Raw genomic sequence first — 10,556 nt, 5'->3', positions numbered from 1 at the left:
GTTAGATTGCATTTAACTAAGATTTAGCGATTTTTGGAACGTTTGAGCCTCACGCAGTTTTTTGGTTTTTAGACATATCGTCAAAATTGGCTGCTGGAAAAAAAGTGGCTGCTATCTTGATTGGCCGATAAAAGTGGCTGCCAGCTTGAGTCTGGTTAAAACGATCTTTATACTTTTTGGTGAAAATAACATTAAAACTTTTTGAGTTACTGGACTTTGTAACTAAAACAGGGGTGTGTTTTTTTCACATGTCGCGCTGTATCTCAAAAACAATTAATGATAATTGCTTAAAACTTTACACACTTACTATTTATACTAATCTTAAGATCAGTATAATTTTTGGTGATGATTCAAAGAATTATTTTTGAGTTATTGAGTATTTTGTAAAAAGGGAGGATGGGGCTTTTACATGTCGCGCCATATCTCACAAACAATTTATGACTATCGCTCAGAACCTTACACACTTATTAGTTATATTAATCTAAAGATCTGTATACTTTTTGGTTTTGATTCTAAATTTTATTTTAGTAATATTGAGTATTTTGTTAAAAAAAAGGGGGGGGCTTTCACATGTCACTCTGGATCTCAGAAATAATTTATGATTATTGCTGAAAACTTCACACACTCCTTAGTTATATTTATCTTAAGATCCAAGTATACTTTTTGGTGATGATTTTAGAAATATTTGGTTTTTCACATGTCACGCTGTATCATGTGTATCTCAGAAACTATTTATGATTATTGCACACAAGACAACGGGCGTATCATGCGCTCATGGCGCAGCTTTTTATTACAAACGTAAAATCAAATACTTTGTTTAATCAGGCTGAAGTTAGAAACGAATGTAATGTTTGTACTAACAAACGACAAAAAAAATAATGCAGACGCATTTTTAGCGTTTGCATAGTTTGTCAAAGTTGTAAGAAATGATCAAAACATATGCGCGCTTAGTCGTTTGCATCGTTTGTGTTAGAGAGAAATGCACCCAATGTAAATATGTTTGGAGGGAACAACCATTTTTTTCGTCGGGGTGTCCCAAAAGGGAGCGACAAACACACGCAGAAACAGATGAAAAGAAAAAGTCTATCCGCAACAATTTTCTTACTGCCCTCTTCAACTTCTCTTCCACTGACCTCTCCCCAGACATACAGGATAAAGTAAGATTTTTACGCCTGGTTTCCGTGTCTTATACAGGCGTCACAGCTCGTGCAGGTTTTATCATCTTTTGACATTTTGCTATGTAATGTTTGACATGGGCGTATATTACTTTAAAACGGTCAGTTAATATCACCACGACCTGCTTGTGACCTTGATTCAGTATCAATATTTTTTTTCATTTTTAAACTAATCGTCTGATTTATTTGCCACGAGGGGGATGTCTCTCGATCAGCTCAAGACGATTTTTCACATACCATTTCAAATCACCTCTTATTTTGACAAGATCCTTTGGCCTTTCAAGTCAAATAATTAAGTTTGAAATGTACACATAAAAGCAAATATAATTCTTGTTTGTCATGACAAATCGTTTCAATACAAATTGAAAAATCTCAGAGAAAAAAACAGGTTTCCCCTCTTCTTGTCAAGCCTTACTTCTACTTAAATAAGTAGTTAAAAATCTCAAAAAAAGTCAGGTCCGTAATTCCTGTTTAAGCAGCACTGTGTAAATACCTCAGAATGTAGAGTCCCCTAGAGTACGCAGTTATATATATATATATAAATTATATATTATAATTATATATAAGTGCCTATAAATGGCAGCACATGACATACAAATCTATGGGAGTGTGGATTAATCAGTACAGAGACTAATTCAATTACACAAATAAAATTATTATTTTGTTAGGTAGTTCATAATTATATATATATATATATATATATATCTTGCGGGAATTACAGATCTATTTTTATCTACCATAATTTGATCATTCATACTATTTATTGATTTTCATGAAATGTCGTTCTAATATGGTCGTTTGAATTATTTTTGTGTGAAAAACACCTTAAAACGTTAAACTGTGTGTATTATGTACATTGTATGTCTGGGGAGAGGTCAGGGGAAGAGAAGTTGAAGAGGGCAGTAAGAAAATTGTTGCGGACAGTATTGACTTTTTCTTTTCATCTGTTTCTGCGTTTGTTTGTCGCTCCCTTTTGGGACACCCCGACGAAAAAAATGGTTGTTCCCTCCAAACATATTTACATTGGGTGCATTTCTCTCTAACACAAACGATGCAAACGACTAAGCGCGCATATGTTTCTCATTCGTGTGGTATTTAAGAATTGAATGCTTCTTTTTGTAACTTGATTTGGGTGTAAAAGCGTTGACCGAAGTACATTTTGTATGAAGCGCGGAAGCGCTTCATTCTAAAAATGTGCGCAAGTTAAACGATTTACAACCTTATGAAGTTACAAAAAAAAGAAGCATTCAATACTTATAATTACATTTTTTAGCTAGGATCATGAAAACACGAATCGAATTTCGTCAATTTTTTATTTTATTAACCTGTGCACTTTATTATGGGACCTCGTGTTATCATAAATGAAAAGTTTTATTGAGTAATGCAATTGCTTAAGGAATAACACGTGATGTGCAGTAAGCCAATCAGAATAAAGAATTATAGTGAAACATATCCTATTTCCTTATAATGTAACGTGTCATTATCAGCTGAGATATCATGCGTGATTGCAACGACAAATCTTCTAATGTGGAACTGTTCTTGGGAACATTACCGACATAATATCTTTATTCGACGGTTGATGGGCAATACCACAAATAACAGTAGTAAGTTTGACATTCAATTTTGTGATTACCAAGATACTGGAGTATATGTTTGCACATGGAGTCATGAAAAGAGAAGATTATAAATGCATCTTCAACTATAACTGTGAACAGTAAGTATAAACATAATTTGCTCATTGATGTAAGACGTATATTAAAACCATTTGCAAACACAAGTGTTATTAAAACGATTTCTTTTAGACATTCTTCCTATTTTAAATACGGTATCATTGTTTATATTTTTGCTTGTTGTAAACAGACTGTTTATTTACTTTTCGAATCAGTAGATTCATATTTCATGTATCTGTTAGGACTTCCAACAACAAAACACAACACAAGCAGGCAAAAGAAACGCAAATTGAATGAATTATAATTATAAAAACCCCATTAGCTTATCTAACTCAGGAACAGATTTCCTTAGCTTTATTTGGCAAAAGGTTTAAGAATTGTTGGTTCTCAATACTTTTCAACTTCGTACTTTATTTAGCCTTTTTAAATTATTTTGATTCGAGCGTCACTGATGAGTCTTTTGTAGACAAAACGTGCGTCTGGCGTAAATATAACATTTCGAACTTTTTTCATCTGAGCGTCACTGGTTAGTCTTGTGTGGACGAAACGCGCGTCTGTCGTATTGAATTTTAAACCGGGTACCTTTTGCTAGCTATTATTCGTATGTTTCTCTGTCCTTTATGTTCTTCTATTTATTTGTATTGAAGTCCTGTTATGTAATGTTGTCATTTTTATGTTATTTTTTAACATTGCCATAAAAGCAGGAAGTTTGACATGCCACAAAACCATGATCTCTCTCCATTTTTTCTTAAAATGTCTGTTCCTTGTCAGAAAAATAGTTATTGTTATGTTATAGTTCGTTTCTGTGTGTGTTACATTTAAGTGTTGTGTTTCTGTTGTATCGTAGTTCTCCTCTTATATTTGATGTGGTTCCCTCAGTTTGAGCATGTAACCCGGACTTGCTTTTTTTCTAAATCGATGGATAAATTTCGAACAGCGGTATACTACTGTTGCCTTTATTTATTAATCCTGGTATCTAGCCCGAACAGCACTTTATAGTGTCTTGTTCTAGATAATGTTACCACCATTATTGTTTTGATTTGTATTCTAAATATAGTTTTGTTATTATTTTATGTACTTGAATTTCTTTGTAGGAAGCATTAGTCGTAAAGTTATAGAAACGAATGCTTATAATTAAACTTTTAGTACTAGTATTAGGTTTTGTTAATTGTTGTAAACCGTACATGTAAATGTAGTAAAAATATCAATTTAGTTCTGGTCAATTCTTTTTCACTTTTGCAATATCTGTTAAGACATCTATTGCATATATTGAGTGGGACATCAGCTATGTATTTATTGTTTTATAGATAAATAACAAACTCGTTCTTTTTTTTTTAGGTCATCCTATTGTCACTAAACATCAAATTTTAGAAAACCAGACATTTGTCATGTTGGTGGTACAATTCTATTCCTATCACAACGACGTCAGAGTTACTTGGTTTTATCACCAGATGCAAGAAAGGGGAATGAAAGGTCATCAAAACGTCCAAATTGCGAGCATATTATTGTTATGCTATGAAAAAACCTGTACGAGTACCAGGTTATGAAGCTATACTTTTCATCGAGAAATCGAATATTTCATTTGCCGATAATTATAACTGTCAAATTGGCAACTTATTTGGTACAAGTGAACTAATCTTCAAGGAAAGTGACATAACGCATGTTTTACACCATAAATCATCAACAGAGATATTTTCAACACCAAATTTTACAAGCATGGAACACACAAATTTTTCAGGGACAATGCCTATTTCTACCAGACCCTATGTCATCACTGGAAAGGAGCAAAGACACCAGACTGGTAAAACTGTCAATTATTCAATAATAATATTATCACGACAAAAAATTATTACCGACAAAACAAATAAGTAATACTACAATTCACTGAAATGATGATATTGGTTGAGCTGTTGTCTCTTTGACTCAATCTTCTTTTCATGCTAACTTTTATTATAAGTTATAATTTGGGCGAATACAATCTTAATAACTAAAATTGAAATTATATATCAATGTTTTATCATGAATATAAAATCTTAGTATCGAAAAACAATTGATATTTTACTCCATATTCGCTTGCTGCTTGGCGAAACACTTTTTGGTTTGGTACACACTCTTCCTAACCATTGTATTAGTATGAGTTATATACAAAATCTTCTCTCTCGCTTAACATAAATCATTATATTGCCTTAAACTGAACCTCATACACTATTAAAAGATACATTAAGAAAATATATCCACAAAAGTCTCCTGATATCGATTTCACGCTCCATACACACAAGTTTAAAAGGTAAGTTTAAAAAAAATGAAAACAAATAAAATGATTCAAAGTTATGTTTAATTCTATCAAAATATTCTACCATTCGTTAGTTTGGACAATGAAACAAAACCAATACTGCTACGTAAGATTTAGTAAAGGTTTGTACACAATATCAACACCAAATTTAAATAATAATCGTTAGGGCCTTTCGTGGTTTAAAAAAAAATTAGCAATGACATTTTGAAAATCATGTTTCTATTTACCATCCTCGTATTCTTACAAAGTCTAAATTTGAATGACAGGTGACGTATTCACGGAAGGAGACGCTTATCGTGTTGAAAATACATTTTTGTGGATTCCATTATTTACAAAATTAGCGACTCGGTAAGTTTCTGTTCTAAACGAATACTCATGACTTATCATTTTTAAACATGAATATATTTCAAGTTGGAGAACGGAAAATGAAGCTACACTATAATCTTATTAATCAATATATAGTCCATTAGTGTATCCACTCGAGGTTCTTTATTGCAGATGAAACGAATATATTTCGACATATCTTAATGACATCAGGAGTAACATCTTTAGTTATCTTGATATCTGGAGCAGTCGTCTTTGTATTTGTTAAGTGTTGGCAGCAAAGGAGTAGGTCCGGTAAGGGCCGATTTTGGCCTAAAATTTCAGGTTCATCAAACGAAAGTTTTTGGACACTTTTTAAACACTTACTAGTAAGTGTCTATTACAAATGATACGATTAGTTTATGTGAAAGATTTTAACTAATTTAGTCATTAAAAACGCTCTGATTCAAGCTTAAATATGAAAAATCTATCAAATATGCCAAAACACGTCACTTTTCAGATGGTTTTTGTCATAAATGAATGTGGCCGCATCCGTGTTCATCCTCAACCTTTATATATGTTTTGTATTATCATGAAATACAACTTACATTTCAATATTATGAATGAACACGAATGCGGCCACTTTCATTTTAGACGGAAACCGTCTAAAAATTGACCAAAATGCTGAAATTTAGAAGATTTCAGTAATTTAGCATGACTTAATGATGCTAGAACGCGATATTTGTGCATTGTATCGTCAAAAACAGCTCATATTTATGTAGCAGAAGCATTTTACTTTCCAAAATATAGGTTAAAGATTACATTTTCACAATTTTCTAAAACTGCTATATTTTGGGGCAAAAAAAGGGTCTTAGTGAACATACTCCTTAGATCTACAAGTAAGTTTTCTTTAACTAAAGTTTATTCTCAATTCGAGTATACTTATACATAATGTCGCTTAAACAGAATAATTTGGTGGTATACTACCCATCTGCAGGGACAGAGTATAACGCATTGAATGCATAGGTGTAGATTTTGCAACCATTTCTCAAAGTATTGAAACGTTCCATATTTAACGACCAAAAGGATGGTCATACTCACATAGCTTTTATTCGTTTGAAAGTAGATGCGAATAAAAGCCGACGTACTGTAAATTTAAATACCCCTTTACAAGCTCAAGGCAAACGAAAATGAGTTACTTTTTTAATTAACACTTATTTCAAATACGCCCTTAAACGGTTTGTAGTGTACATGTTTGTACATACAGCAGTTGTCCCTCTTTACTCTTGACGTATTTATACTAACAGTATAACAGCAGTACCTAGAAATAAAAAAACACAAATTTCTGTGTGCTCTCTCATGCAATAAGTAGTCCTTTTTGTTAAATCTACGTTCATTCAATGTACAAAAAAGGACGTTGAGGTTTTTCGTCATTTCTTTTATTTCAAATTGTGTTGTTGGTTTTCTTTCGACGTAAGAACTTTATCTGTCCTTTTCATATCTTCTGCCTATTTTAAACTTATTTTCACAGTGAAACGGGTGGTATAAACCGCATCTAAAACAATGTGTCGACAAGACATTGAAGTTATACTACTTTAATTAATTCTTTGCAATGCATATGACATAAATACTCAGGTACAAATGTATGATATTTTTTTTTAAAGTTATAATTTATAAGTCAAAACGTCCAAGACCCTAATGAGTAAATAAGACAGTTAAAATCACCATAGTCAATGCGTCACAACATGCGAACAATACTTTTGAATACGTTGCAATATGGGTTTGACCAATTTATTAAAAATGAGTTGCATGCCTGATAGATCTAGATAGAGTAATTTATTTACTGAGAGTATTCACATGCTAGATAGAACCTATTTACGCTGAATAGTTAACGTTTACTAGATATTTGAAAATATGTAAATAAACTTATTATAGATACCAGGATAATAATTTCCCGGGTGCATGACATTGGTATACAAAACAAGAAACTATTGCCCTTTGACATGTTTGAATTATATATATTTTCAACATTTTGATCATAACCAAAGTAATGACCAATTAAAAACTTTTGACATAATTTAATTGATCTACATATCTCAAACATCATCACTGTTTCATTACAAGTATATTCGACTGACATATGCTTTCAACAAATTTATATTTAAAACACTACATCTACAAATCCGAAAAACAACTCTTCAAATTTTTGGAGTCAGATACAAACAGTCGAAATTTCTTTGAAAATTATTATCAAGTTCTACCACTTTTATTTTTGTTTTTACTTCATGAAAAGTTTATTATTTCATATCGGTTAAAAATAAGCTTCTCTTATTGGATAAAAAGAGATCACATGGCATTTATTATTCTTCAGTAATTAATTTCAGCGGTCACTAACAGAACAAAACGGACCGGAAAACCGGTCATTAACAATCACTTTTACATGATATTGACCGGTGGGGCGTGGTTTGTCTATTTGAGTGACGTAACTAAATAAAACGCAATCGCGATTCAGACTTGTTTACATTTGACAGTTTGGAAGATGGAAGAATCGTCTGCTACTGCAGACAACTATAATGAACGTTTTGCAATAATTTCTGAAGCTGACAGAGATAAACTCCCCAGCAACAAGAATGCCGAGAGCACCAAAGCAGCCACCAAAATATGCAGTCAAGACTTTTTATGACTATTGCATGGCAGCGGCGAACTATCAGACGATCGTGGCCATTGACCTGCTTCCCAACAATGCTCTTGATCAACTTCTTGAAAAGTTCTACCCATCACTAAGAAACAAGAATGGAGAAAAGTATGCTGTCCAAAGCTTGAGGTCAATACGAGCCGGCATTCAAAGGTAGTTACACTCGAGTTGCATTGTGAATGTTTACTGTTTGCCAGTCTGGAACTTTATTTATATTTGTGCAAGTGCATTTTTTATAGATAATTATGTTACTTTGTGTGTTGATAATTTTAAATATCAATGCATTCCAAACCCGAATCAATTTGTTTACATGTTTTCCAGGCACGTTTCTTTAATTTTCTGGGTAGATATATAAACAAGAAGATGTAGTATGATTGCCAATGAAACAACTCTCCACAAAATGACACAAAAATTGACAACAATGAGCAAATCCCATACCCCATAGTCAGCTTTAAAGGCCCTGATTCCTGTGGGTGTACACTGCAACTGAGTTTGAATAACTAGCTTTAATTCATGTACTTTTTATGAATTGTATGTGTATTTATATGTGTCATTTATTTTTCAGGTACTACACTGAACCGCCACGTAGACGGGAGATCAATATTATCAGTGATGAAAATTTTAACCGTAGTAAGGCTATGTTTGAGGCTGTTTGTATAGACTTGAAAAAAAGTGGACTTGGTGATGTAACATACAAACCTGTGATTAATGATGAAGACATGGCAAAGATATCGGCCTATTTCAAAACTTGGAAAACAGATCCAGTAGTCCTTATCAGAAAGGTTTGGTTTGATCTAATGATGTTTTGATGGCGTAGAGGAAGGGAAGGACTGAGAGAACTTTCAAAAACTTCCTATGTTGTTGATAGTGATGGATTGGGTCAAAAATACATTTAAAAAAATGGATCAGAATTGACAAAAAATCATCGCACTGATGTAGAGGATTCGTCCGGTGGCGTAATTTACGAAGAAAAAGATAGCGACTTGTGTCCAGTTGCTTCTTACACTTTTTATTTAGGGAAATTGAACCATAAATGTGATGTACGTACTTTTTCAGCGTCCGCGACCAAATTACCACACAGCAGATGAGACATGGTTTGAGAACAAACCACGTGGAAAAAATACTTTAGGTGCATTAATGGCAAAAATCTCAAATTGTGCTGGTTTATCAAAAGTATATACCAATCACTCCATCCGATCAACATCTATAACAACTCTGAGTGAAAGTGGTTTTGAGGACAGAAAAATTAAAACTGTATCTAAGCACAAGTCACTACAAAGTATTGAAAGTTATTCAAGGGACTCTTCACTACCACAAAAGAAAAAGATGTCAAAAGCTCTTGCATCATCATTATACAATACTACAGCAGAGATACATGTACCGTCTTCTGAGAATAATGCAATAAGCAGTGTCAATAACATTAATCCTTCGACAGGAAATGCTGTTGCCATTAGAGCACCAGCAACTGTTGCAGCAGTACCACACAATGTTCAAAACACTAATGCATCTAGCACATGTGTGCAACTTGATGATATTGATTTTCTCGATGACAGTTTTATCAGTGAGTCTGCAGACTTTGATAAACTACTGAAAGAAATTAGTTCCTCTCAAAACAATGTGCAAAACAATTTCTCAAGAAAAGAGTCAATGAGCAACAGAAATGATCATAGCAATAATATTCAAAATGTGTCCGGTGGAGTCTTTAATTTCTATGTTTCAAAAGACTAAATTTATACATGTACTATGTGGATTTTTTCCAGTTGAACATTTTCCTGTTTTCATTTTATAGTTGTTGTTGAATTGTTAACCATATGTTTTTGTTACTCATAAAGTTACAGAAAATTTTATTTTGTATTTCATATACTGAAAATTGCACTCAATGAATGGCACTGATTTATAGTCATTTAAAACTATGACCGGTCTTTACTCATTCCTATATAAATACATACACTTGAGGTTATATGGACAGCCCGTAGGACAGTGGTATTGAAAAGTTTAATACACAACATCGCTTTTATGAATACCATGCAGAGTATAAACACAATTTATTTTTTCATTGTATACGTAATTAAAACATCAACATACGGCCAACCTAACCTAACCTAACCACACGAACACTAGATAACAATGCTCAGTCTTTTATTTGGAGAGTTCATACACAATGTTAATCGACGCATGTACGAGTTTTTGATTTTTTGATATTTATTCCACATTGGATATTGAGATATTTTCATGTTGCATCCATGGTGGTTAAATCAGTCTTTCTTAATTTAAAATATAACGAAGACCTTCAAAAATCAAACTAGGTAAATCTCTTTTTTATTCAACCTGCTAACACAGTAAAGAAATACGTACAACGTGTTTTTTTTTTTTTTTATTGAAAACAGATGATGTCCTTACACATTAGTAATTTTATTTAA

At 32.7% G+C, this 10,556-nt stretch overlaps 1 protein-coding gene across 1 annotated transcript; it reads left to right on the top strand.

Annotated features, from left to right (window-relative positions):
• Nucleotides 1-7,951: 7,951 nt before the first annotated feature.
• On the top strand, nucleotides 7,952-9,981 carry LOC139525953 (uncharacterized). Its single transcript, XM_071321149.1, has 2 exons — nucleotides 7,952-8,289; nucleotides 8,702-9,981. Exons 1-2 carry the CDS (start codon nucleotides 8,072-8,074, stop codon nucleotides 8,943-8,945), a joined length of 462 nt encoding a protein of 153 aa, XP_071177250.1. The 5' UTR covers nucleotides 7,952-8,071; the 3' UTR covers nucleotides 8,946-9,981.
• Nucleotides 9,982-10,556: the final 575 nt, after the last annotated feature.

This window comes from Mytilus edulis, chromosome 6 (genome assembly GCF_963676685.1).
Source record: "Mytilus edulis chromosome 6, xbMytEdul2.2, whole genome shotgun sequence".
Lineage (NCBI taxonomy): Eukaryota > Metazoa > Mollusca > Bivalvia > Mytilida > Mytilidae > Mytilus > Mytilus edulis.
Note: the sequence above shows the minus strand (reverse complement) of the source record. Positions and strands in the feature narration are given on the sequence as shown.

Bases quoted from the DNA above. Each gene is read 5' to 3' on its own strand.
- LOC139525953 (XM_071321149.1), top strand. From the start codon at position 8,072: ATGCCGAGAGCACCAAAGCAGCCACCAAAATATGCAGTCAAGACTTTT. The intron at 8,290-8,701 runs GTAGTTACACTC...TTTATTTTTCAG, and splicing joins ATACGAGCCGGCATTCAAAG to GTACTACACTGAACCGCCAC.